Genomic DNA, 27,793 nt, shown 5'->3' with positions numbered 1-27,793 from the left:
CTGTATCGCTGCCAAGGAGGGGGAGCGACAAAAGAAGAAAGGAAACGATAAAGATCTAATTTAATTAAATAAATACAATATATTTTAAAAAGAAATTTGAGAAATTATATTATATTATATATCTATATACATTATATACATCCATATACTGTACATTACAATTCCTTAGGCTATATACATTAATCCACACATACATGTGCAGAAAGTCCGGTGCAACTCAGTTTTATGTGATTAAAGTAGTGTAACTACCTGATATGGTGAAGTTATGGTGAGACTCGAGTTCCACTCTCTGTCGCTAGATGTCGCTGGTCCCTGTGTGTGCGGGCTGCTGGGCAGGCAGGGGGCTGGATGTGGGCTGTCGGTGACTCCAGGGGGGCAGCAGGGTATGTGTGTGTGTATATGTGTGTGTGTGTGAGAGTGTGTTTGTGAGTGTGTTTAAGGCTCGTCGAGCAGCAGGGGAACTTGAAAACTTCCCTGCTTTCCGCGAGGCGGATCTGTGATCGAAGAGTCCGCGATCGGGAGCCGAATCGGCTGCTTTACAGTCCCGCTGTGATCGAGAGAGGAGGACCGGGTCCGGTTCTCAGAACGTTGGAACGATTTCCGGCCAACATGGATGATTTAGGTAAGTTCGCTCGCCGTGAACGCAACATTTACACAGCGCGCGCGTGCGTGCGCGTGCGGCGTTAGCGCAAACGCACAATGCTGGCGTTTAGCAGTATATTCAGCCGAGCGAAGGGTTTTTAAATGCGGTTGTTTGACTATAAATTGTCTTCCTGGGTAAGCTATGTCCATATGTCCAGGTAGGTTAAGTTATCTTGGTTCAACTGAGCTCAGCGCGAGGTTACACGCTCGGAAAGGCCCCGCGTGCTGACACGAGGAACCCCTGGAATCAATTTAATTGAGATCATTCTCCCTATTAACGCGCGTATTAGCCGGCATTTGCACGGGAAACACCGTGTGTGTGAGAGGAAGTAGTGCTCTGGACGGCGCATTGGTGTTGGTGGGCGAGTTATTCCTCTCACAATTCCTCCACATCGCCTAACTGGGCACGACTGCAGGGCTGCTCTTAACTTTTTCATGCTCAGAAAAATTAGACCACAGATCATCTGACATTTTATGAGACACTGACTTATTTGAGCCCCTCCCGGTGATTGCCAGGCTTACATAACTCTGCCGCAGGTGGGGATGGTAACAGCTGGCTTCAGTGATTTTAAAAACAACACAGAACAATCACAGAGAGAGTGATTACAGTCATTGGATGCTCAGAATGATCAGTAGTCTACACTTGAAGCCCCTTGAAACAAATCTTCAGCTTGAATTGAAGCCCTGATTGTCACACCGGTGCTATATTAGCTCACATAAACTGCAGCAGATGACTCCAGGAGAGCTCTGCTGTCCTTCTGCCTGCACAGATGAGCTTAACTCGGTAAATTATTGCACACTTGATGACAGCAGAAAAATGTAATGCCTGAGGGCAGGTTGTGGCGACAGGAAGGGTGTGCACAGCTCAGCACAATGTTCTTGATGCACACAAAACCCTGGCTCTCCAGATTCCCTCCGTGACAGGTCCTTTTTGCTATTTTAGTAGTTTACAATTCTCTCTATGAGCCACTCTATGAACACACTTGTTTTAGCGTGTTTAATATAAGACTGCTGTAGGCCATGTTGATCTTTCACAAGTTAGTTTCAATAACGTAGAGTCATTTCTACAATATGCAGACCCCCCCGCCCCTTCAGTGATGAAGACGTGAACCAAGTAATACAGCTTTTTAAAGTATTCATTTACAAGCATTCAACTGTGCAGTTTGAGGTTTCCCCCCCCCCCGGCAACTGTAAGGTTAAGTTTAGCAGGACACCCGCGAAATGCATCGAAGGAGTCGGGTTCATCGGATGCTAAAAAAAACTACCAGAATGCATGCATAAAGTCAAAGATGATAAATGTCTTGCAAAAGGTGTCCCGTGGAGCTGCAGGTGGACTTGCTATCAGTCGAGACTTCCAGCTCTGCTCCACAGTGTGTTATTAACATATCATTGCCATTCCGAGGCTGTTTGAACTGGCTCGGTTATTTTGAAAGACACATTCTGAGTACACGTCCGCATCATGTTTGCGCCGCAGCAGAACCTGGATCAATCTAATTTAGGCCCAAACCCCAGCTCCCTGGTTTGACGCGCTTGGTGGCGAGAGGGAGGCTGTACCGAGAATATCGGTCATTCTATATCCAGTCAATATTTATGGATACCTTCTCAGCTTACGTGGGTGAAGGGCTTTCCTTAAAGTAGCAGCTTAAAAAAAGAGCGTTACACAACCCAGTGTAATTATCATGTCACAGGGTTGTAAATTCTGTCATCGTTTTAGCAGAGACCTGTGGCGCTTAAACTCGGAAAAATGTAGGCTACAGATATCACTTATGTCCTTGTGGATGGTGTTGGAATGAGAGTCATAGAGGGACATTTATCTGTTTATGAAAATTAAAAGTTGTAAAATGGTTTAAAAGCAGTGGGGGGGGGATCTAAAGAAGCACCTCCCATTGATCTCAATAGAGGAATTTTAGGGAGTCACCCACCTTAAGAGAGGACAATTAGCCTACTTTATATCAGAGGAGTCCTTCCTCTCAAGCGCTGAGCCAACTAGACCAAGAGACCTTCCACCAACTGGCTCTCCCATCTCTCTTTCCCTCACTTTTATTGTTCATTTCTAAGCCCTACTGCCACACCGATGACATAAAAAGCAGTGACGCTGCCAGGTTTGCTTCCTCAAAAAGCATCTTTCCCGTGATCCGCACATGTGCACACTCTCAATCTGCGTTATCCCCCCATGCTTCCTTCAGAACCAGCCGCGGGAGCAGACTATTGTGCTCACATGCAGGGCGTCAGGGGTGGATCAGGCCCACATGCAGCGATGGGGCCTCAGCCAAAACGTATCCTCCTTAAACACTGCACTGCCCCACCCTCCCTCTCTCTTTCTCTCTCTCTCTCTCTCTCTCTCTCTCTCTCTCTCTCTCTCTCTCTCTCTCTCTCTCTCTCTCTCCCCCTCTCTCCCCACTCCCCACCATTCCTGTGGCGAACCACATAGGAAGCTGCAGGCTGCAATCTATTGACAGTTTAAAGCTGGCTGAGTTTGCCGGGGAGCAGATTAGCTTTTAGGAAGATTTGGATTTAGGCAGATTTTGACGCTTGATCGCTCTCAATTATCAGCTTTTTTTTTAACTCCGGACAGTAATGAAAGTCAGTAAGGAAATTGGTTCCGTTTGTGTCCTCTTTTATTCGTGCACTCTTTGCAGTTTAGATGCTGTGGCGTGTTCTTGGGCAAACTTTCATTGACCTCCCCTCCTCAGCTATCGGCGCTGCCAAGCGTTGCTCCTTGCTTCACTGCTCTGGGCCTGCACCAACAAGACATGAATGTCAAATAGCCTCCAAAGTGTACTTCCTTCTACTGACTTTGATCCTCAGTACCTTTCGGTATTTGCCTTATGTCCGCAAAATACAGTTGCTGCTCTGTTTCTCTCTCACTGATTTGTTTTTACGGTCTCTTTTAGAGGCATCATTTGAAGTGAAGTGATTCCCCAGAGCCCCTTGTCAGCACAGCAGCTGCAGCGTTGGAAGTGTCACTCATGGATTGGGCGTGGGCGCAGCAGTTCTTTACTTACTCCAAACGAGATCTGATTTAGCCTAGATACTCAACAGAGTCTAAATTTAGGCTGGTTCATTGTTAATACACCAAAAGAAACAAGGCAGACGGCTCTCGTGACACTGATGTCATTCATGTCTGAGCGCTGTATTTTCACTCTTATCGGGGACACATCTACAATAACCTAGTTTCCATTCTGCCCACTCGCTGTACTGCACTGTTTGTTTTCAACAATAGTCAACCTTCGCCTTGGAGACTTTAAATAGATAGTTTGATATTTTAGGAGATGCGCTTATTCGCTGAGAAGATTGATACTAGGGCCGCGCCTCTTAGCTGATTAGTCGACTAATCGATCGTTTTCTTTGAGGAGTAACTCAGTTTTACAGATCTGTCACTTAAATCAGAGTAGCAGTCGACTAAGACTGACTTTGGACTCGGACAGTCCTTATTGATACCGCTCTCATGTCTGTTTGGTTGTTTGTAGGGAGCAGATTGGGGGATTTCTGGCCCAAAAGTCACCCGCTAAATATAAACCTACAGTCAGCAGCTTGTTCTCTTAGCTGAGCAAAAGCCAAAGTGTTAAGACGACCAAAAAGGGGGAAGTTCCAGGAAATTGCTGCTCCCAGTCCGGCACACAAAACTACAACACGTCGGTTTTACACTTTGGTTTCTGTGCGAGTGAAACAAAGAAGATGTAACATCATCGTCATATATGTTAATCAGTGATCTTTAGAGGTTACAAACAGAGGGTGGACATTAAAAAGACCCAGACATTTACCAGGCTGGGAGCTTCTGACAAAAAGACGCTGTTTCATTGCATTATGGGAAGTGTATGATCCAGAATTTTTTGGAGCTTGACATCCCTCCCTCTGCCGCTTCAATTATGAACAATGCTTTTTTAAGTCGACCCAACCTTATGGAAATGCGATACTGAATCACTATAGGACTCTTTTTAACTAAGTCAGTCCAGACAAGGAAGTTTCCGTGATTAAAAAAAACCCTTTCAGTTAACTTCCTCTTCACTTGAGCTCAAAAACCTGGCAAGTCGTCGTTGCAAATGACATCTTCAGTAACCCTCGGCTTAATGCAACAAGGGTCAAGCCTCCCTTAAACCGATAAGTCTCTTGTGTGTGGCATATAAATCACACACACACACACACACACACACACACAATCGATGTAGCATCCGAAAGGCTTGAGAGAAACTCTTGTATCTCCCCCCAGGGTTTATCCATCTGTTTGACTTTAAAAATTAAAATGCCGCAGGGCTTTGAAACATATGGCGCTTGCACACACACTCAAACACACAAACACTCGTACGAAACACGCTCCTGATCACAGACCGCTGCTGTGGACAGACAGCTCTGAGGGGGAAGCTGACTAAGCAGCGACAGCTCTACACTCAGCCAACCGTCATGTCATCTCTCATGGGCACAGCACACCATAACAACAGCCTGCCGGGTCCGTATCCGAACTGCTACTGTAGGTTTTTGGAACCACGGTTTATGTGAAAATAGGCCTTCGAGCCAAAAAACACATTTAGACTCAGGAATTCAAGCAAAAAATCTGGCCGGGGTTTGGATCTGTGTAGTTATAATTATAGACAAGCATGTCATACAGTACAGTTACTGCATGAGCCAGGCATGTTCCTGCTTTTTTGTCAATCAGCCCTTTTTTATTGGGCAGCTTCTCGTCCAGCCGGACGCATGTTTCACGACAGGAAGTGCCCTTCGTGACCTCTCGGTTGTCATGAGGTTCCTTTGCCGCTAACCAACAGAATAGCCTATTGTCGGCCACAGACATCATGTTAGTCATGCTAACTTGTGGACATGCCTCAGCCTGTCCTTTTTTTTTTGGCCACTTCCTTAATGTGAGCAGAAGGAACTGGTTTGCATTTGGTCTCATTACATTTCTTTCTTGCTGTTTTCCATTTGGATTGCAGGCAGCTGGAACAGCTCATTAGCTTGATTTAGCATGTTGTCAGTGAAGAAGTGAAGCAAAATGAGGAGAAAATAAGGTGCAGTTATAACAGATTTTGTAGTATGTATTGTGTGTGTATATATATATATATATCCTGAAAGCTGCTCACCCTCCATCCTGCTGTGCTCTGATGAATTGAGTTCCCTGCTTACTTTGTGAGATTCTCCTCCCTTGCACTCAGTCTGACAGTGACTGACAGCTGGGTTGATGCGATACTGCTGATCCTTTTGATGCAAGCTTTAACAGCAAAACAGCTGGTGTATTAGTTTTGCATAGAAGATAAAGATGCCGCTGTATTTCAATTCTAATCACAATTAGATGGACGGAACAAAAGGGAATCAACCACAGTGTTTCCAAAGCTAACTGCTGTCGACATTGTGATCCTTTCGCTCCAGTTCAATGAATGCCTTTTTGTCATTACGGAGCTCTTGCAGTGTCAGATGGCCTTTCAAACGCACCTGCGTGGTTTTTCAGGCTTTCCCCTAATTGGCTCCCAAATGTCATTTTTCTAAGAGGTTGTATACTTGGCATGGCTGCAGGCTGAGATAACACATTGCTGTTTTATTAGGAAATGGCTTTGTGCCCTGCAGGTTTCCTCTGGCCTTGGCGCTGGTTTAAATAGTCACAAACTGATACTGATACTGCCCTATTTGTGGTATAAAAGCCACCACAGTGAAGGCCTTTGATGAATTGTGAAGTTGGGGGGGGGGCTGGCGGGAAAGTGAGCATGATTATATGTGTGTTTCGTATCGCTCGTGCTTTAGTTGGATTTTACAATGAGCATCTGGCTTGTTAAAGAGGATCATTCAGGAAGGCCAATCTAGACCCCACTCGAGTTAATGACAGCGTCAGTGATGCTTAGCTCAGGATTACTACTCCACAGGTTTATAGGGGTGTTAGCTTAACAAGAGTTTACACACACACACACGCATGCTGGTTCTGGCACGGGTGCTGAGCTGACTGTTTTCCAGTGGGATGACTTGGCCTCCTTTGCCGACCTCACAAACCGTCCTCTCCATCCTCTTCCCTCTGTGTCCTCGTCCTGCCAGAGGGGGACAAAGAGCAGCTTGTTTCTGGTGCTGTGACCTACTTCAACCCAGAAAAGACAGAACTGATTAGGGGGAAAGGGAAAATCACTCCATGCATCCATCCAGCCATCGATTTTCTTCCATCTTACCAGTTCTGGGTTATGATTTAGATGTCTGACAAAATAAATCTTAACTCAAACTTTGTTTTCCAGAGCTTTCAAACACGTCTCGTCGTCTTAATCAACAGATGGAGTGTTCTCAGTGGGAATCTTTGGAAAAAGCTATAAATTTATTGACCTCTTTTAGACAATTATTTGGAGAATAAATAGTAATTGTGTTTGTTTTAACTAAATTTACTTTGTCACATTAATTATAAAAGTATTGAATAAAACAAATATTGAAAGTGGTGTGAACAGTATGTCATCCTACAGTGTGGTAATGCTGAGGATTTCCCGTCTGACTATTGCTGAATAAGGTGTTTGAAGGAGTCTTGACAACATTTGTTCAGTGGATAGTTTTATTCTCACTTGTCATCTATGCAGACATTAAATAATATTGTGTTAAACTCTTTTGGCTTTTTAGCGTGTGCATTTGGTTAGATGTTCTTTTCAGTCAGAAGCGAAATACCAGAACACACGAGCATCATATCTTTTGTTTGTAATTCAACTAAACATAAATGGTTCATGCTGTCTGTCTAAAACTTTTTTTTTTGGTGCTTTCACCACTGATGCACACAGATGCTCAAAATAACCACAGAGGCGACGAGTAAACCACAGGAAAGCTTCTGCGCCCACAAACTACCTCTGTGTTTCTTTGTAAGCCTGTCTCTGTGGGGAATGAGGGAGCGGAGAGTAGGTGGAAACAGGAAGGAGAGATTGTCTTTTATCTTTTGCTTTTGTTTCACTTACATCTACTCTTGTCTAGATTTTTTATTTCAGTTGTCCTATTCATAGGTAGAGATTATTTATACAGTTAAGAAACCCTTTAACTCATGATTTTACTCATTTAATGATTCATTTCATTAGATAGTTTTTACCCCTGTGGACAATCTGTTTAAAAAAGCAGTACAAAACACGACTCATAAGACATAAAAGCAGTTAGAAATTATGAAAACATCGTAGAAAAAGCATCCGGCAGATAAGCAGAAGTGTTTCAAAAGCAGACAGGGAAGGAAGTGATGTTAATAACTGTAAATGCTACAGTGTGATGATGATTGTACAAAAATCTATCCAGGCTAATCATAGAGATCATTTGTAGTGAGTATGTTTTGCTGCTGAGCTGCACAAAGTAACAATTTAAAAGAAATGAAAGCATGTTCCCAGCTAGGTGTGCACTACATTATGCATCTCCTCCTCACTCTTGCAGTGAATCTGGACAGAAGCAATTAAGACATAAAAATACAAATTAAGAAATGATCCAATATCTGTAACGGTAACAAACTAACAGGACACAGTAGCTGCAGCGTGGCTTGAATCCAGTTGTGAGGCAAGACTACTTTAGAAGATATAGTTATTCACAATAGATGATGGGAAGTTAAGTGTTAATAAGCTAAGACGAACATAAGCTTTCTCGGATAAAAAGCACTCAGAGATGAGACAGTGGGGAGAAACAGATGATGCTCTTAAGTTGCATGAGCTTAATGGATCTTTACCCGGGAGTATAACTTGAAATGATGTAGTTGAGGAGGATTTAGCATTTACTTCCTGCGCTGCACCTTGTAGACTTTGCAGCCTTTTTCATACATATCTGCTGAGCTGAAACATGCAGTACTTTCTGGGAAAGCAGACCCATCTCACAGGCTGAAGGGGTGTTTACTTTCTGTAAGGGAAATGAACAGAGAGAAGGTGTCGAGGCTTGTGAATATTTCCGCGGTCAACTGTCACTGGAGTGGAGTCGCTTCGCCCTCGTCGGAAGGCTGAACGTTATTTAGCGCCGTCTGTTTGATGATAACTTTATTTGGCAACAACTGGGTGAATGCAATTCTTACTTCCAAGTATGTGAATATCAAAGTGGTTTGGAAAAACAAGATTCATAACCCTCTTAGGAGCCAGGAAGAGGTGGTTAGCTTACTGTTAAAACAACAACAGCCAGCCTGGCTCTGTCGAAAGTTAAATAAAAGAAGACACCCTTCAGGCTCACTAAGTAACACCTTGTATCTCCTTTTGTTTAATCAGTACACAAACGGGTAGCTCCTCCCCCTGCATCACGTCTTTATAATAAACTAATCCGCTCTTGGCTCTAGCCCCACACTCAACACACGTACTGTAAGAGTGGTACCGTCTAACGACCGTTGGGAAGTGAGTGAACAACAACTTATTTCCCAGAAAGTCAATCTTTTCCTTTTGAATGATTTTCTGGCCACTGAACGAGCTGTCAACAAAACACAAGTAGCAGCTTCTTCACACATCCAGCAGTCTTATGGAGGAACATTATCATTCATTTAGAATGTGTTTCTGACCCCCAGGTCCAATATTTACCCTCCTTTTAGTTCAGTCTTGGGTCTCTACCAACTCCTGAGGGAAATATCTGGCACTTGAGCTGCTAATTGTTCCACTACGCCCACCAGCTGACTTTGTCTGTCTGCCGTCTGCTGCGGGGCTGGTAACACATTAGATTTATCAAAGCTTTTTTTTGCTACAAACATCTGCCTGCTGGTATTTTGCAGATACAGACAGGAGTGTCATATATTATTAATATGAAGATTGCCCTGCTGAAGCAGCGTTTGTTCACACTGTAAGTAATAATACCATTTTCATAATACCACTAGCGGTGTTCAACAATAGTGTTCGCAATAAATATTTTTGGCCATAACTCAAGAAGTCTTATGCTGATTATCACAATTTCACACAAATGTCTAATAGGAATAAAAATGATGAGGTGATGATATTTTGGACAGACATGGATGCAACATGACTGGTTGGTGGAAGAATACAACAGCGAGGAGGCAATTGTAGTTCTGGGCCTGATATCCGGTATTTAAGTGTTGCTGTAATTGTATTGAATAATTTAGAGTGGAGTACGAGCTGCTGTGTAAGCAGTTGTATTCTATGACTTAATTGCAAGAGCGAGCGTGCGCGCTGTTCCATTTAATAGCATTTGTAGCGGTAGCACTTCATTGATCTGAACATAAGGGAACTCCAACCAGACTCTTCTTCACTCCATGTAGAGTGGGTGAGACTGTAAAGCAAATGTAATGTAATACATAGTATAAGCTGGTTGGGTGGTCTGTAATGTCCTACTGTTGCTTTGACCGGCGTGGTCATCCATCATCTACTGTGTGCCTCTGCTCGCACAGGTCAGGGTCGGTCAGGAAGGTATTTATAGTGGGCCTAGATGCCTCAGTCTGTCTCTGGTATGTGTTGGGAAGCCTAGCCGAGAGGCACCTGTGTGCGGTGTTGTTGTTCTACTGTAGCACCACCTGTGTGTGTATGTGTGTGTGTTTCTCGTGTGATTTTAATTTTGCACCGAAGCGCACCAAATGAACTCGGGCACTGGCCTTCTGTTGTCTTAACGCGAGCCCAGAGGGGAGTAAAGTGTGAGTGCATGTGTGCCCATTTTGTCCTGTTTTTTTTTTCTTTTTTTTTTTCCTTCTGATGGAAGCCAAGAGTGGGATTCATCATCTCTGCGACGGTCTGTCAAAATGTCACAATGAGAGGCCATCGCTCTCACAACAGGACATGAAAGGCTGTCACTTCATGTCGACGCACACTCACAGACTAGTAACTGAAGGTTGTTCCTTTTACTGGAGATTGTTTTAACGCGCATACATCATTTAAAAAAAAAAAACATTATGTACAAAATGTCTTTTGTTTTCTCTCATCCGTCCTCATTTGTCTTGTCACACTATCTTGTTCTGCTGGTATGCAGCTCGCATCTATCTCCACCTCCTTGCTCTTTCCATCGCATCTGGAAGACGAGCTGTGGCATGCAAGGAATTCCTATCAGCCCTTGTGCACCTTGCAACACGTCAGCTACAGAGGCAAGAAATTAAAGGAATGAGGGCAGGGAGATGCCGAAAGGAGGTCAGAGAACACAGGTAGACCGGCTGCACAGACAGAATCTTGCGGGCAGATTATTTCTCCCTGTTAGTTTCACTTTGGTGTACATGTACTGAGGCATATCTCAGGAAATGCCTCCGCATTTATGAACCTCACAGATAAAGCCTGCTCTGTATCGCGGCCCTCAGAAGAAAAAAAAGCCGGGAGTGAGCTCGAGTCTCGCACGCGACTCGACATCACCCCCTGCAGGTTGCTGATGGCTGAGTTTTTGTTCCACTGCATTTGATAGGACCCATTTCCTGAAGTGAACCGCCACCACCGGCTAAATAAACAGGAGATGTGTTGAGTAGTACACAGCATTGATTCACTCTTTGCCGTGGTCAGCACTGATAGCGCCTCAAGCAGTTGGGTGTGCGATGCCAAGCAGCCAGGATGTCCTGTCGGGGATAATGGAGGCTCGCTTCTCTCGACGTCCAGGACTTGTATTGATCAGAAAGTAAAAGCATGGCTCCAGGATTACTTTGCTCACTTATATTTACATTTTATGTTAAATTTTGACTATATAAGGTTGCAAGTTAAGTGCTGATCCAACATATGTCTCCGCCTTTGCTGTTAACACACTTGACTCTTCAAATGGTTTTCTGTCCATACCCTCATGCATCCCCCCTCCCTTCATTTGTAATTTTCCTGGGTTTTTTTTCCATCCCTTCCTCTGCCCGCTCCAATCTTCCCAGTCCCCCCTTTTACATCGCTCTCTCTCTCTCTTTCCTGTAACAAGCCCCATGCGGAGCAGCGTTTGTGTAATTAAAATGCACACCATTCATCTGGGAGGAAGGGAGTCTCCTTAATCTGCGTCAACCCACATTTCAGCCACTGAGGATTTGCCTGCTGCTCCACACTCACACACACACACACACACACACACACACACACACACACACACACACACACACACACACACACACACACACACACACACTCTCTTCTTAGGTTCACTCGCTATCTCTCCCGGCACTCCCACCGCCATTCCTCATTGTTTGAGCACAGCTGTGCCCTGCCATGTCACATTTAGTGTTGTGGACATGGAAGCTAACCAAATGCTGGTGTTTTTTTTGTTGTTCAAAGAGAGCGGACTGTGTCACATTGATGTAGACAGTTTGTTAGATATGGATGAAGCCTATTTCTGGGACGCAGGGGTAGATGTGTCACCTTCACACAACAGCCTGCTTCTCTGGAACTTTGGTCTCCTAAGATTTCATATAGTTTTGTTCTTATAACTCATCAAACAGCAGTTTCATCCCAAGTCCAGTCTTGCACGCGTTAACCAAACGTATGCTCAAATGAAGTTATCTCCAAAAGTTATGGCCTCTCCTTACAGAGGATAAGAATGATTCGAGAGGCTCATTTTACTTGGGTGTCTCATTATGAGTTCCTCGTTTTACTGTAGTTCCATTTTTGGTCACTGGGGAACTCGTCTGTGTGTCACGGTATGTTCCCTTGGCAGAGGACTCTGACACACCTCTGTGTGTTTGTGTAGCTTGTGGATGGGTCGGAGCACGCCGAGCATGCAGTGTTCAGTGAACAAACGCAACCCTTAAGCGGCTGGCTTCTATATTTTAGGCTTTGCCTGTATACTCTAAATTATAGGGCTGTTTTCCAACTGCTTTGTTGAGGGCAATGAGCTGCTGATTTCAATTAGCTCTCTTAGATATTAAAGTTAGTATACAGATCTCCTGCTAGGCAACAGAATATGTGTTTCATATAGCCTGGGGGTTGGTGTTTTAGCGTAACTCTATTTTGCAGCAGCAGATTCTTTATAACCAGGGTGGAAGCCAGTTCAGCTCCAGAGCTAAGTTGATTAACATCTCTTGTGCAAACAATCTGGACGGACATCTGTTGACTGAGGTCTCCACCAGCTGCAGTAAAACTTTATTCTGACATCTGCAGCAGATATGAACCGAGGTCTCCCAGATATGCTCACTATTTATTTATGCAGTATTTCAGAGAAGTCTCTGATGAAATCTATATGATGTTTTTTGTTCTTATTTCATCATAGATGCATTCATTTGTACACCTTTGATGAAGATTAAGAAAGACTGTAGATTGAAATAGTACATCCCTACATATATCACCCATTCTCTGTGTTGTTATCTTATGATAAAAAACCCAGCTGCATCGTGGGTAAATGTTGTAAAGAAGAAGTGGTCTTAACCCTCAGCAGAAAACCTCAACCTTAGAAGGAGTTCACAGTCTTGCTGACTTCCCCTTCTAGCGCACCTGTCTGTCAGTTGGTTTGAAACATCTTTTATTGGTACGTTTTATATCATACACCATACTTGGTATGATTTATAAAGATTGACAGCTGTGTTGTTTTTGCTACTACCAAATAAGAGATGAGGACACAGACACACACACACACACACACAGAGCTGGCTGCAGTAGTGTAAACAGTGAGCTTGCGCTGTGTCCATAATGAAACTCTGTGGAATGTGCCTGGGCTTCTGAACGGAGTCTCTGCTGTGAAACCTAGTCAGCCATGCTAACCATGCTATCCGTGCTAACGCTAAGTTGGGCCAAGTGGATCCGGTATTGATCTCTTCCTCTGCTGTGTCTCCTCTGAGTCTGGAGAACACTGCAGTCCAAGTTCCTTCTCTACTGATGATACTCTGCTGTACCTAGTTACAAATTAAAATGTACAACATCAGTTGAAACTTCGACTAACTTAGATGTTAGACTTTCATCTAAAAGTGAGTGTGAGTCATGGGAAACGTAAGCAGAAAGTGTGCTGACATGGTGAAGGAGGGGCAGATTAGACCTTTATATACCTTTTTTGTGATACCACTCCCTACGTTGGCCATGCCTCTGCCGATAAGAGCTCTGCTTGCTCTCAACTTCCCTCATTTCACAACGTTCTCCCTCACCGGCTACAACGTGCTCATCAGACTATTTTTCAGAGGGTAGTCGTTTGCGTGAGTAGTATCTCTTACTTGAGCTTTCAGGCAGCAAAGTTGGAGCTGGCACAGCAGCGTGGAGGGGTTGACCCTAACCCACTGCCATTCATTTTAAACCCTCCTTCTCCTCTTTACCCTCAACCTCTCCTCTGCTCTCAGTTGCCCCCAACTCTCCCCCCTCCTCCTCCTCCTCCTCCTCCTCATTCGGCTCTTGATCTCTTATGCTGATGGTAGAGTTAAGAAAGGCAGTTCCTGCATGGCAGACTGTCTGTTTGGGTTGCCCTCTTCCCCCTCCACCACTTCTTCTTCTTCTTCATTCTCTATTATCTCCTCTTCACTTCCCTGGGTGTAACTTCTTGTCTTTAGTCTAAGGTATGTCTCATCTGCATGTTACTGTAGCTGTGGTCTTTCTTGCCCCGCTGCTCTATTTTAGGATAGAGCTTTGGAGTAGTTTGTCTTTAGACCAATTTAGCATTACTCGCGATATTATAGTATGACGTATAGAATATTAAAAACATAACAATGAAGTGCAGTTTGAATCATTCAATCAAGCTTCTTTACGATTAGGAAAACAACTTTATTGTAATTACACTATTCATTTGCTGTTTCTAACTATAGTTTATTTGTTTTTTTTTCAAGAACTTACATTAGATTGTGTATTTGATATTAACGTTATTGTCCTTAACAGCCTCAAATATATTGTTTTAATGGAAAAGATGCAATAATGTTTAAACCATTAATGTTGTAATAATTGTTAAAGTAAGACATTTTTTCGGACTTGTGACATTCTGCAAGAGAAACTAAACACTGCTGTGGTGAGTGAGCGCGCTAAAATAAGCCCAAGTATCCAGTGATACAGGCTGAGCTCTTCATTAAATCCCCTATAATGTTATGTGTCCTTCTACCTGCTGGTTACGACTTCTAAATTAGTAGCTTTCTTGGCCTCTTCATGCAGTGACGGCAGCTGTTGTTGTGGAGATAGTAAATATGAGTATGTGTACCTGGTTGCAGACTTGACAGCGACTCTTGGATTTAAGACGTGTCAAGACTGCAGGCAGACGAGGGTCAATGAGTAACCAAAGGAGTGTCTGCATGATTCAACCTTTACGACTCCACCTCCCCTGATGTCAGTGAACATGGGCTGTTCACCGATTGCGAAAGACGCTGTCACTATTTGTTCCTGTAATACGTTTTTGCAGCTCTATCCTGTACTTTCACCCAACCCTGTCTGAGAATATAATTAGCTCCAGACCTGTGATGAAGAAAATCTTTGTTTTGTATATCCACAGATGCTTTGTTGGCGGACCTTGAGTCCACAACATCCCACATTTCCAAGCGTCCGCTCTTCCTGTCTGACGAGACCGCCTACTCTATCCCTGTCGGGGGTCAGAACCAGCAAGACCTCTGCTCTCCACCCCAAGTCCCACCCACGCCCTCTGAGCTAAACGGACTTGATGAAACAGAGGTAAAAGCTCACATGCATGTTATTGTTTGTGTTCAATTAAAAAACATTGTTTGATTTACTTCTGGATACTCTGAAGTGACTCTGACTTCCCTTCATCTCCTCAGCCCTTCAGCTCAGCGCAAAGAAGCCCGTGGTCTAGAGATAGCAGCAGTCCAACTCAACCCACTGGTGAAGAGGACCACGTGTACAGGTAGGACTTTGAATCACACCAGTTGGATCAACAGTGTATAAGTATCTATAAAAAATAACTTATACCCTCTTATAGATTACTTTGTTTGGAAGCATTTTTGTGGAAAACCTCTACGGTATTTAGCAGATTATAGGGAGGACATTAAAAGGGGCAACATAATGATGTGTGTCGTCTTTTTGACGCACACACACACACACACACACACACACACACACACAAATCATTCAAATAGAAATCTCCTTTTGGGGTGTTGACTCATCTGTGAGCCCGAGACACTCTCCAAATGATGCCGGTGTCAAAATATAGCATCACTCTCAGTCCTTGTTTCTGTTTATAGTAAATATTGGTTCTTCTCTCTTCTCTGTACAGTTTCCCTAATAAGCAGAAGAATAGTGAGTCATCAGCTGTTGCCATGAACTCATCCTTGGGCAGCAACCTGTCTGAGCTGGACCGCCTGCTGTTGGAGCTCAACGCTGTGCAGCAAAGCACCCCTGCCTTCCCCACAGAAGGTACACGAAGGGATTACTTTACAATTTAGAAAATGCTCTCTTATGTTTCTCGGATGACGCTCTCTACATTTAGCAGTTGTTTTTATGGTGTCACACAGGAATGTCCCTTCTCGCCACTGTACTTTACTATTTTACGATGCACTGTGGACATTTATTGAGCATTTTCTTCTGTAATAGAAGAAGCAGCTCCCCCACTGCCTGCCAGCAGCGTCATCCACCACGTTCAGGAGAATGGAGTCTCTCCTTCAGGCAAGGTTGCTCCTCCTGTATTGGAGAAGCCCAAACGCAGCGCTGCCGCTCGGGGAATAGAGGATGTACGACCAAGTGTAGAGAGCCTTCTGGATGAGCTGGAAAATTCTGTGCCCTCACCTATGTAAGCCACAAATTGTTAAAGCAACATAGAAACCATGCCATTGCATCTAGCTGTTTACATTAGTGCTCAAGGATGTTACATTAACATTTAATCCCATGAATTGAGTTGACGGTGTTCTTTCCTTCTTCAGTCCCACACCGTTGGTTGTGTCAGACGAACACACAGATGGACAAGAGGAAACTCCAGCACAGCAGCAGGCCAGAATGTCTGCCTCCTCTGCCACGCGAGAGCTGGATGAGCTAATGGCCTCCCTATCTGACTTCAAGGTCCAAAGCAATGTGAGTATGGTAGCGGGTAGATTTCGAGTCATGGGGGGGTTTGCATACTGGATAGAGGATGTTTATTTTTGGCATTGTGTAACTGTTTAGGACTGCACTGCAGATGTTTAGGGGTTTGCATGACTTTGAAATGAATTGTAGAAACTAAGTTCAGACTCATTTTATTCAGCGTCTCTTCGGTATCTTTTCAGTGTCTGTGATTTTGATATTTTACATACATAATATTTAATGAATTGCTGTTGCTGGCAGTGTCCACAATAGAATAGTTGCACAGATATTCTGCTGTTTTACTGTTTACATAGATTTCCCTCAATCCCGTCAACTTTTTCAGTGTTGCAATAGCTTAAGTTAAGTGTCTGGTGCTTTTTTTTTTTTTACCTCAACTTTTTAACCTACTTGGACCAGTTTTTTTTAATTCAACAAAATATTTTATTAAAACTGACCCGTAATTGACAACCAACTTTTAATTTTAAATTGACTTTGAGTTGTCGTCACACTTGACAAAACAAACATACTAGATGACAATTAAAATTCGTTGTGCTACATTTCTTTGAGTTGGAGTTCAGTTGAGTGAACTCTGCCTCTGCTTGGCTTTGTGTGTGAGACAACTTTTCTGTTCATTCCCTTCATACTCAATGTGTTTTTCCTGGTCTCTTTCTCTTTTCTCTACCATTGTTTATGTCTTGTCTTTGTTTGTACATTGCGATCATTACATCAATGCACCTGATTCAGTCTGGCTCTCAGTTGTCTGTGAATCAGGAGGCTGGAGACCCTTCATTGGGAGCTGGTTCCCCAGGAACAGCCACGTCTATAAATTCTAATTTTGGTTCAGAGGATACTCTTCTACCTTCTAGTTTCACTACTCCCTCCTGTACCCCTCTTCCACTGGAACTCCACATAGATGAAGATGGTACTTCAGCCTCTACATCTTCAGCTGGTTCCACTGTAGTCATTGCATCGTCCAAGAGCCTTCAGTACTCCCAGATCCAACAGATAGATGACGGTGGCAGTGTCACGTGTGAGATCACTCAGGAGGAGAGCCTCAGTATCTCTAGTACCACAAAGCCTCCGAGTCAAACGGAAGTCAACAGCCCTACACATATGTCCATCACTAAAGTCTCAGCTAGTAAAGTCTCAAGTCCTTTTGGAAAAAGCTTAAGCCCAGTTACTAGTGGCAGATGTTCTAGTCCAATACCCTCTGCCAGCAGCTCCAGTCCATTAGTTGTTTCAGAGAGCTCTAGTGATGTTACCGTGTCTATAAACCCCAGTCCTATTCTTAGAGCCAAGAGTCCCAATCCACCTGATCTTAAATGCTCCAATCTAAGTCCGTTTTTAAAGAATCCAAGCCCAATCCCTAAATGCTACAGTCCAGTTCCTATAAGTCATACCCCAGAAGACGATAGAAAGACTGCTAGTCCAGTGACAGTTACAAGGCTTTCAAGTCCAGTTCCAAAAAGTGCTAGTCCAGTGTCAATTCCAAGACTTTCAAGTCCATTTCCACAGATTGCAAGTCCTGTGACAGTCTCTGATATCTCTAGTTCAGCAAGTGTATCCAAGAGCTCTAGTCCTGAAACATTGCCAATGACTGCTTGCCCAATAGTACTCCCAAAGCTTTCAAGTCCTGCCTCAGTCATCAGAAGAAATTACACAGTTCAAGATAGCAGCAGTCCCAGAGCTTCACCAGTTCCAGCTGTACCATCAAATAGCCTTTCTCTCCCGCCTACAGAAAAGCAAGGAGGTGAAATGCTGGATGTAACATGGCCATGTCGGGAACCTTTATTAGATGATGCTTTAGACAAACTGTTAGCCCCCGACTCCTCCCAAATGAGTGACAACCAGCCACCTGCTTCCTTTATGCCCGGAGATGAAGACAGATCTTGGGAGGAGGAAGACGGAATTGACCCTGATCTCAGCCGAGAGGGAACCCTGACGCCCATGACTGAGTCCAGCTGGATTGATGAGTGTTTCACCCCCTCTCCCTGCCCTGGGACACCAGATGCAACGCTGGAACTTCCCACACAGCAGCCCTCTGCTGTCGAGCGACTATCTACTTCTGGCCAAGTAGGACTCTCAACTTGACTCTCCCAAAATAAGCTGCAGGCAAAAAAGCTAGAGAAGCTATTATTTGGCCGTGCCTTTCTATTACTTGGCCGTGTGGCCTAAGATAAGATTAATTGTCTCTGACAATAATGGCAGAATGGCTGTGTGTATCTCTAGTTGCCGAAATAAGCTTATATTGGGAGAGGAGCTCCTGCAAATACTCAAGGAGCTACGCAAAAACACAAAGTGTCTTGATGAAGGTGTGATGCATGTGGTGTCATTGCATAGCAATTGCAAAATGGCTTGAGGGAGAAATCTCCCTGTAGAGACTATTTGTGGCTGATGTCGAAAGCTTTGCTAAAAAGATGTTTCCGCACGCCCCTACTTGCTTCAGTCCACATTGCTGTGTTAGTCACAGGGCTTGGCCTGTCATTTCTACGCAACCAATTGCTGATGCAAAAATTTGTTTTCAATCACTGATGGTGTCAATACAAAGACAGTAGGGTGAATATTGCTAATGCATTTATGCACTACGAACGTGCACATGATCTTTGGCCTTGCTTTGGCACGTGCAGACTTACAGTATGTGCAAGCATTTTGTGATGGACTTGTGTTGTCTTGAGCTCAGTGAGCCAGCATGCCGTGCCACAGATAACCAAGTAGTTTTAAGCAGACTTTGAATGGAATGGAGGGCTGTGCTTTGCTTCTGCAGGCAAATTTGACTGGATACAAGAGTGTCTGACAAAACCTCCAGAACATTTTGACCAAAGTATGTTCTGGAGCCGGTCCTTGAGCATTTTTGCTTATTGAATGAGACATCCCGAGCTGGGTCTGTCCTGCTTGTGTTTGCAACCCAACATGGACTTTCTGGTGAATGTCACAATCCAAGCTTCCCAAACCTCCTTATATCATCTACTCTCTAGCTCAAGTCGGTTATCCGCCGCACCAAAGAAACCTCCAATGTGCATCCAATGTTCAGGGATGGAATGTTGCGACGTAAAATGGGACCGGTCATTGTGAATAAGAGCAACTCGCAAGACCGACTCATTGAGGAGCTGCAGGGGAAACTGGGAATTGGGCGAGTGGAGCGCAAGCGTAAACAACTGGCAGATGATTGGATGACAGAGGGAGTCATCGTCATGTCCAACCCACAGCGAACACGGGAAGAAAGGGTCCAGTCATCTGTGGATAAGGTAGACATTAGAGACGCACAGCAGGAGTCAGTGCTGTTCAGTGCTACTCCGGGACCATGTTAAACCAAGAGTTGGAAGTTATCTTTAACTCATTATGTACATTAAATATCTATGATGATTCATCATTTTACCACAAATATTTTATTTGTCTTTAACAGTCAGTCTAAACAACTCAGTTTGTCGTGCCATTTTAGTTTTTCTTACCATTTCCTTTCCCTCATTCTGACCTCTGTTTTTGTGATCTGTGTTTCCTCTCTTTGCCGTTTCCTTTTTCATTCTTTCCCCCAGATCATCATCCCTCCAGAATCACCTGCCCCACACAGAAAAATCCTCCCCCCTCCGCAATCTCCCCCAGCACCCAAAAAGCTACCCCCAATGAAGCAGACTCCCCCACCACTACCTCCTGCCCCTCCCCCTCCCCCTCCACCTCCGACCCCTCCACCTCCCCCTCCTCCCCCCAAGGAACCTACTCCGCCCCCCAAGGAACCTACTCCTCCCCCCAGGGAGCCTACTCCTCCCCCCAGGGAGCCCACGCCTCCCCCTGTCCAGCCCCCTCCATCACCTAGCCCCCCTCCAAAGCCTGTCACGCCACCCCCGCCTCCCAAGGTCTTTCTATCAGTGGGCTGTCAGACTGAGTATGACCCCATCTTCCCACCAATGCAGGCATGGATCACCATTCTTCTTCTTTCTCTTCTCTGACCTTCCTTTAAACTTTGAGTTGTTTTACTCAAGTGTGTTTTCGGGTTATTTGGTTCTAATCAAAGCCGTTGAACCTCTGTATTCATGTGAGCTGTAGCACTTGTCTGGTCACTGGCTCTCTTTTCGACCCCTGGTGTCTATTCATGCCAAGTTGCAACAGGTAGTCTCTTTAAAGCTTTGTATGAAATCCAGTCAGGCCAGGTTGTGGTGGTTGCTGACATTCAGGCTGGAGAGACTGAGACCCTTTTCTAATTCTGACATCTGATGGCGCCACGGGCTGTGTGTTCAGAATTGAGAGGAGAGTTTACAAGCTCAGAAGCAAGAGGAGTGTAACCCCCCCCCCATGTTCCTGTTACCCTGTCCTGCCATGCGTAGGCATGGTAGGCTCGCAGTGCAACTGAAACCTAATCTGCCACATGACAGCACAGTTACCACCACAATTATAGCCGCTCCCACAGGACTTCCGTCAACAGGTCGCACTAGGTTATATACCAGGAGGTTGAAGTTTAATGTCATGTACCGTCCCTTCTTTAAGACTCCATAGTGTCTTTACTGAGGTAGTTTAGGTGAAGACTTGTAGAGCACGATATGAGCGCTGTGGTATAAGTGTGTACCGGTCGAATGCTCAGTGAGATGCCAGGCTCTTTTATTCGTGTGTGTGTGTGAGAGAATATGTGGAGCAGAGATGCTATTTTCTCTCTCGGTGGAATTCAAGAGTCATGAAGCTCCAATAACCATCTCAGAAGGTCTGTGTTTGCTTACATTGCTGTAGCCAGACACACATTCACACACACGATATTGACGTTAGAGGTTTATCATCAAAAGCCTGAAAACATAGATTAGGATTAATAAGATCTTATTTTGTCCAGGTTGATATGTTCATCGCTTGTCTTTATTTTCTCTCCGTCTACCGGAAAGAGGAGACAGCTAACCACCGTCTAGATGTTTCCCTGGTTGCACAACCAGCAATCCAGGGAGAGACAATTGTAACGAACATTTACGAAGGCAGTTACATGAAAACATTATATTACAAAATGATGTGATGTGACAAAAAGGTAAGTCCAAAAAATGATCATCCAAAGTTATGAGAACGCTATAGTGAAGCCTCTTTGGTATTTCATGTCCGTCAGATCCAGTCCCATGGAAAGACTTCTCCCACCGGTCCCCCGAAACCAGCCAACAAGCTGGACAACATGCTTGGAAGCCTGCAGTCCGACCTCAACCGACTCGGAGTCCAGACGGTGGCTAAAGGTGTCTGCGGAGCCTGCAAGAAACCCATTGTTGGGCAGGTGATGATAACACTGAATCACACACATACAAGTCGGAACACATTGAAGCACTTTAGGCTTATAAAAACATCCTCCTTTTTGTTTTGTTAAGAATGTGGCGAAATGAAGATTGCACTCAATGTTTTTGACCCGGTTGGATAGCTTTGACTCAAGTTCCACATATCTCAGGCTGTGCTGATTGCTTGAGGTCCCAAGCCAGTCAATCTATCAATAATGCAGCTCTTATTTAATTGGCAACCAATAAGTGGAGCAATATAAATGTAAAGCGTTTATTCTGTGTTTTATTACATGACTTACTTAGCTAATTAAGAGACTTCTGTTTAAAGAAGCGCAATAATATTATTTTCTGTGAATCATGATCCATCTGCAAAAGACTGGGATTATTTTCAATATATAATAGTTCATTTTTTAAGCATCGAGTTATGATATCTGCTGCTGTTTTGCAATATCCCCTTTTGTTTTCTTGCATGCAAACCTGCAGCAATTTTCTCTGCTGAGCCAGGTCCTTCCCTCAGAAGCTCATTTTTATTTAATGCACTGTGTCTCCCCACACCAGGTGGTGACTGCCATGGGCAGAACGTGGCACCCCGAGCACTTTGTGTGCACCCACTGCCAGGAGGAGATCGGCTCGAGGAACTTCTTTGAGCGTGAGGGGCAGCCTTTCTGTGAGAAAGACTACCACAGCCTGTTCTCACCGCGATGCCACTACTGTAATGGACCCATACTGGATGTTAGTAGTGCATACATTCAATTACACACACACACACACTCTCACACACACACACACACACACACACACACACACACACACACACAGGCACATTTACCATGGATGGGTGGATACTTATATTTATTTATTCATAACTTAATGGATTAGGGCCTGACTGGAAAAATCACTACATGGCATAAATTGCCTTTATTTCTCAAGCAGACACACACACACACACACACACACACACACACACACACACACACACACACACACACACACACACACACACACACACACACACACACACACACACACACACACACACACACACACACACACACACACACACACAATCAATCAATCCTAGAGGCTGTAGAAGAGAAGGGGCATCTACTTGCCCTGTGCATGCAGACTGACTACATGCTACTCTCCTCTTGCTTGTCAGCGCTCAGTCTTATCCTCATAGTGACACACTCCTATCGGGAGTTTACAGCCTATGTTTACACACACTTCTTTCCTTTATTTACTTTGGTGATGCTAATTTACATACAGTGTTTTTGTGCTGCTGTAATGCTTTCAATGTACTTTTCAACACTGCACCCCCTGGTGGTAAAGCCAAGAAATCACTTGTGCTCGGACGTGTAGTTTACAGTTCTTGCCCTGCTGCACAAACTCAGCAGCTGTGGATGTTGTAAAACCTCGTGTGACAGTATGAATGTGCTTCGAGCTGAAGCTATTGACAAATGCTATCAGGCCTGGAAAACATGAGGTAACAGTCAACAACAGACCAGCACCTCCCACACTGCCTCTGTGGACTCCCGCTGCCCTCTCCTGGCGTCTGACTTTCTGATGTTTGTTTCTTCCGTAATTGCAAACATGCATGCTCATAATGTGGACTTTCTTTTAGAACAAACACATTTTTCCCTGTTTGTTTATGATCCACACCTTTTTAGCAGGAACTGAATGATTGACCACTCGGTTCTCCTTTGTTTCACAGAGAGTAGTGACCGCTTTGGACAAGACTTGGCATCCGGAGCATTTCTTCTGTGCCCAGTGTGGAGCCTTTTTCGGACCAGAAGGTACCAACTGCTCATTAATTATTAACATAACACCTGGCTTGAGTGAAAAAAAAAAAAAAAAAGAGCAATGTAGAATTTGAATTATCAAATGAAGCGTGCAGTGAATCACCGTGTGTCTTTGCTGCCCTCTAGGTTTCCATGAGAAGGATGGAAAGGCGTTCTGCAGAAAGGACTACTTTGACATGTTTGCCCCTAAATGTGGTGGCTGTGCCCGTGCCATCCTGGAGAACTACATCTCTGCTCTCAACTCACTGTGGCACCCTGAATGCTTCGTCTGCAGGGTGAGCCCCTCAACGTATATCCAACAAATGTCGTGCCAACCGAAACCCATCGTCGTGATATTCAAACCTCTTCCCTTCTGATTTTCCAGGAGTGCTTCACGCCATTCATAAACGGCAGCTTCTTTGACCACGACGGCCAGCCGTACTGCGAGTCGCACTACCACGAGCGCCGCGGCTCGCTGTGCTCCGGCTGCCAGAAGCCCATCACCGGCCGCTGCATCACAGCCATGGGCAAGAAGTTCCACCCAGAGCACTTTGTGTGCGCTTTCTGCCTTAAGCAGCTCAACAAAGGCACCTTCAAGGAGCAGAACGACAAGCCCTACTGCCAGGGCTGCTTTGTTAAACTCTTCAGTTAAGAGTTTGTTTGTGTATAAATGTGTTTGTACACCCGTCTACACATTCATTGTACATGCCTGAATGCACTCACATGTCTAGCATGTATGAGTCAGTGAAATGTTTTTGGAGAATGAGTTGGTGCGCTGGTGGATCTCATCATTAGGGTGAGAAATGTCTCAGAGTTTTGACCCTTGGCATGGAAGGGACTTCCCTGGCTGTCCAACCTCTCAGGCTTTGCATTACACACTTTTGCTAAAGACATTTTTAAGAAAGCCCAAAGAGATTTTTATTTAGAGTTTTTCCTCCAGTGTGCAGCGAAGAAAATACGCTTATTTCCCCCCTTGTGCGTGTGTACATATACGAGCGTCAAATCAAGACTTCTTCAGAGCGCTGATTTGTGAATGATTTAATTCCCCCATTGCAGGGCAAGCCCTTGCACCCAATGATGGTTCTATGCTGAGACAGCTGCTTAATTGCATGGACCACGTGGAGAGTTGACTTAAGCAGTTTTAGAATATGTTGAATACACAGTGCTCGGCCAATGAGTGGAATAATCCATGACAAAGATGTATTTTTCTAGCTTTGGAAACTATTGAGGTGCCATTTAAAATTAACCATGAAAATACAACAGACGTACACACACAAACACACACACAGAACTCCTCCATCTTCTTCTCCACTTCTTTGAAATACCAGTTCAAACTCTTTTGCACACTCCACCCACAGATCTCTTGATGAGACCGTCTTAAGGTGCATTTTACAGGTGGCGGCAAGATATTAGCTAGTCCTTATTTTTCTACTGTTTTACTATGAAATTGAACCCAGATGTTTTCAGCATACATTACATTCACACGTGTGCTCTTGTAAGTGAATTATTTCCCATTGGGAGTGAGATCAAACGCAAATCTATATACATATATTGAACTTTTTTCCCCCGGATAAACTTGTACTTTCCTACCGCAAAGTGTGCGTTGTGTCATTTACATTAATAAAGTTCAAATCAAATGAAACGGTAGCGACTGATGAGGACAAAAAGTAGGTCAATAAGAATAACATGTGTATTATGGTCAATAATGTTGAACTTATGATGCAATTTAAAAACAAGCCAAAACAAAGTTGATTGTCTTTACTCCACTTTAAAAGTAGAGATTTTCGTGATTCATGTCGTTCAATTCAGAATAAATGATTCTTCCGTTCACCATCTTTTCCATGTTTTACAATTGCTACTGTTGTGAATTCACCACTGTATTGAATCTATTAAAAACCCTGGTTAAAGATTAACAATATGGTTGTGGATTAAAAGCATGCTTTCTTATATGTGGACTTTTATCAGCAGTAGCTGCCAGTTGCTGTTACAATCAGAATCTAAATTTGTATACCTGTAACATGCGCGACTTTGCGACAGAACTGTGTTTTGTCACCGTTTTGATGAAAATAAATATATTTTTGAGCGGTTTGGGCTCACACCGATATGCAAAGAGCTGGCTCTATTGGCATGCAGGCTAACGATAGTTGACCCTGTTCCTCACACACAACGATTACCAGCTTTGATTCCAGTGCGTCAGACTTCCAAGGAAACGCAGCCCTTATTATTTTCATTTTGAGTCGTGAACTATGATCCTGCTGTCTGAGCTGAGGTCAGTACTTGGCTCACTGATGGAAGCTGGATGTTGGTGTTTAGCTGGTCAGGAATCAGAATACAACACCAAGCCAGGGCCAATTACATCTAGATGTTGTGACTCATTTCATCTTTATTTTACCATCTGTTTTGTGACATAAGACAATGAGTGTTGTATTGCTTGTCTTTCATTTTGATTCACTATGTGTGCACAGAGTGAATACGCAGCATCTACATTCAGATTGTTTTTACTTTGAGAAGATGTTTCTCTTGTGCCAAATGTGTCAATGCAATAAGGTCTTACACACTGTGGAGTTCTCAACCTTTCATGTGATTTGACTCTTTATGGGCTGAACTCTGGGAGAGGTTTCGTCTGCTGTGGTGCATCTTAACACCCAATAGTTTACACTGTAATAGACGAGCCAAGGAGAAACGGTCCACACCGAGTCATTCGGCAGAAAGTAAAGCGTACACTTGTAGCTGATTCAGATTTACAGGAAGTAGCAGGGGGAATACACAGGAATTGTGAGTTAACTTTGCCTCGTGTATATGTATGTGCTTACAGTATACTGCCTTATAGTTTTTGATCCTGTCAAAGAATTCATTTAAAAAAAAAAAAAAAATCAATTTACTGTTAATGACATTAAGTGAACTTTGTAAATGGAGACATTCATGTGAAATTTTACCATTTGAATTTTCTCAAGAGCCACACATTTGTCTGGCTCTTTGTGTGGGTGGGGTGTAAAGCCCATGTGGGTCCTGATTACTGACTGATTATTATAACTGCTGCAAATAAAATAAGTACTTTATTTCTGGCATTGCTTTGTCTGATATGTGATTTTTCTTTTCATCCATACTTTTTCTATTCAATGTTTTGCATTGAACCAAATCTTTGGTACACAAGATTCTCATGAAATATTAAAACACACTGAGTGGAGGTAATCAGGGTGTTTTTTTACTAACATTCATTTCAGTGTGATGCATAAGAAAATAAGTGCCAGCCCACCATTAGCACTCCATTTAAAATGTAAATAATAGGTGCACTTTGTGTGAAGATCAAACACAGGACCTTTGATATATAGAGTTACAGTTACGCAGAGAAAACCTCATGACCCCTTGCATTTATGTTGTGACCCCTTGTCAGGGGTTAACCCCGAGGTTGGGAAACACAGATTTAGGTTAACAGTGTGGAAAACGACAAGGCACAAATCAGGCTAAGAATACATGATAAAGCTCAGTTAGAAGTCTGTAGATTTGTTTGAGTAAAATGTGTGCTCTGGACATTAAATTTGATCCCAACCGGTCCAAACAACATGTCAACCATCTGACTGGACCGCTGAGAGACAGTGAACTCAATACACCTGCCGAACACAAGGACAACACAACACATCTCTCCTGTGAGGAGAGGTTGTGACCTGAAGTCTGTACTTTGTGAGAGCTTGGAGCTTGCCAGCGAGTTTCGAGAGTTGCGGGCGGCTGTCCAGGATCTCCAAATATTCCAAGTCCTGCAGCTGGTGAAGATGCAAGAAGTCTCTCTCTGGCACATGTTCATGGCGGAGTTTGAGGCTTTTGAGCTTGGGAAAAAGTTGTGGGATTTGAGCTGTGTGAGCTCCCAAATGTGAGGGCCAGGGGTCTATGTGAAGGTGCAGGAGATGTGGTACCTGCACCGCTACGGCTGCCATGTCCTCTGAGGACAATCCTGCAACACACAACGTGAGACCGGTCACTGTGGCCGGAATGGAGGTGACGTACTTCTTCACAGGTGGGCCCTTAGCGATGACCAGGGTTGACAGTTGAGGGAGGTCACTCAGCCATGATCTCAGGTGATGGCCGTCAGGCGATGGACGTCCTGGCGTTTCCTGATGCGAGCGCCTGTAGAAAACAGCAAGAGTCTTCAGGCCAGGCATCAGCCTCATTGCATCTTCTGGTAATGAATGATCAATGCAGTCGATAAGCTCCAAACTGGACAAGACTGGGGCACCAGCTCCTCCTGAGGGACCCGGTGTGGGTCTGGAGATATTGTGAAAGGCACAGTGTGTTTGCACGAAGGACAATGAGAGATGCTTCAGTTTAGGCAGGCGGTCAAGTATGGAGTGAACCATCCAAAATGTTTCTTCAAAGATCCCCATCTGATGACAGACCAGAG

At 44.1% G+C, this 27,793-nt stretch overlaps 1 protein-coding gene across 3 annotated transcripts; it reads left to right on the top strand.

Annotated features, from left to right (window-relative positions):
- The first annotated feature begins 398 nt into the window (after positions 1-398).
- Positions 399-26,465, top strand: LOC306715933 (paxillin-like). Of its 3 annotated transcripts, XM_079186434.1 has the most exons (13): positions 401-622; positions 14,875-15,050; positions 15,155-15,240; positions 15,610-15,749; positions 15,927-16,122; positions 16,253-16,400; positions 17,133-18,461; positions 19,364-19,633; positions 21,463-21,621; positions 22,178-22,351; positions 23,331-23,412; positions 23,545-23,693; positions 23,783-26,465. In XM_079186434.1, the coding sequence occupies exons 1-13, from the start codon at positions 610-612 to the stop codon at positions 24,047-24,049; spliced, it is 3,189 nt and encodes a 1,062-aa protein (XP_079042560.1). In that variant the 5' UTR covers positions 401-609; the 3' UTR covers positions 24,050-26,465. The 3 variants fall into 3 exon arrangements, with proteins under 3 accessions (XP_079042561.1, XP_079042560.1, XP_079042562.1); XM_079186436.1 differs by lacking the exons at positions 17,133-18,461; positions 19,364-19,633 and having other exon boundaries at positions 411-622; XM_079186435.1 differs by lacking the exons at positions 22,178-22,351; positions 23,331-23,412; positions 23,545-23,693; positions 23,783-26,465 and having other exon boundaries at positions 399-622; positions 19,922-21,497.
- Positions 26,466-27,793: the final 1,328 nt, after the last annotated feature.

Source organism: Pholis gunnellus (genome assembly GCF_910591455.1).
Source record: "Pholis gunnellus genome assembly, chromosome: 3".
NCBI lineage: Eukaryota > Metazoa > Chordata > Actinopteri > Perciformes > Pholidae > Pholis > Pholis gunnellus.
This window is presented reverse-complemented; position numbering and strand designations above follow the sequence as displayed.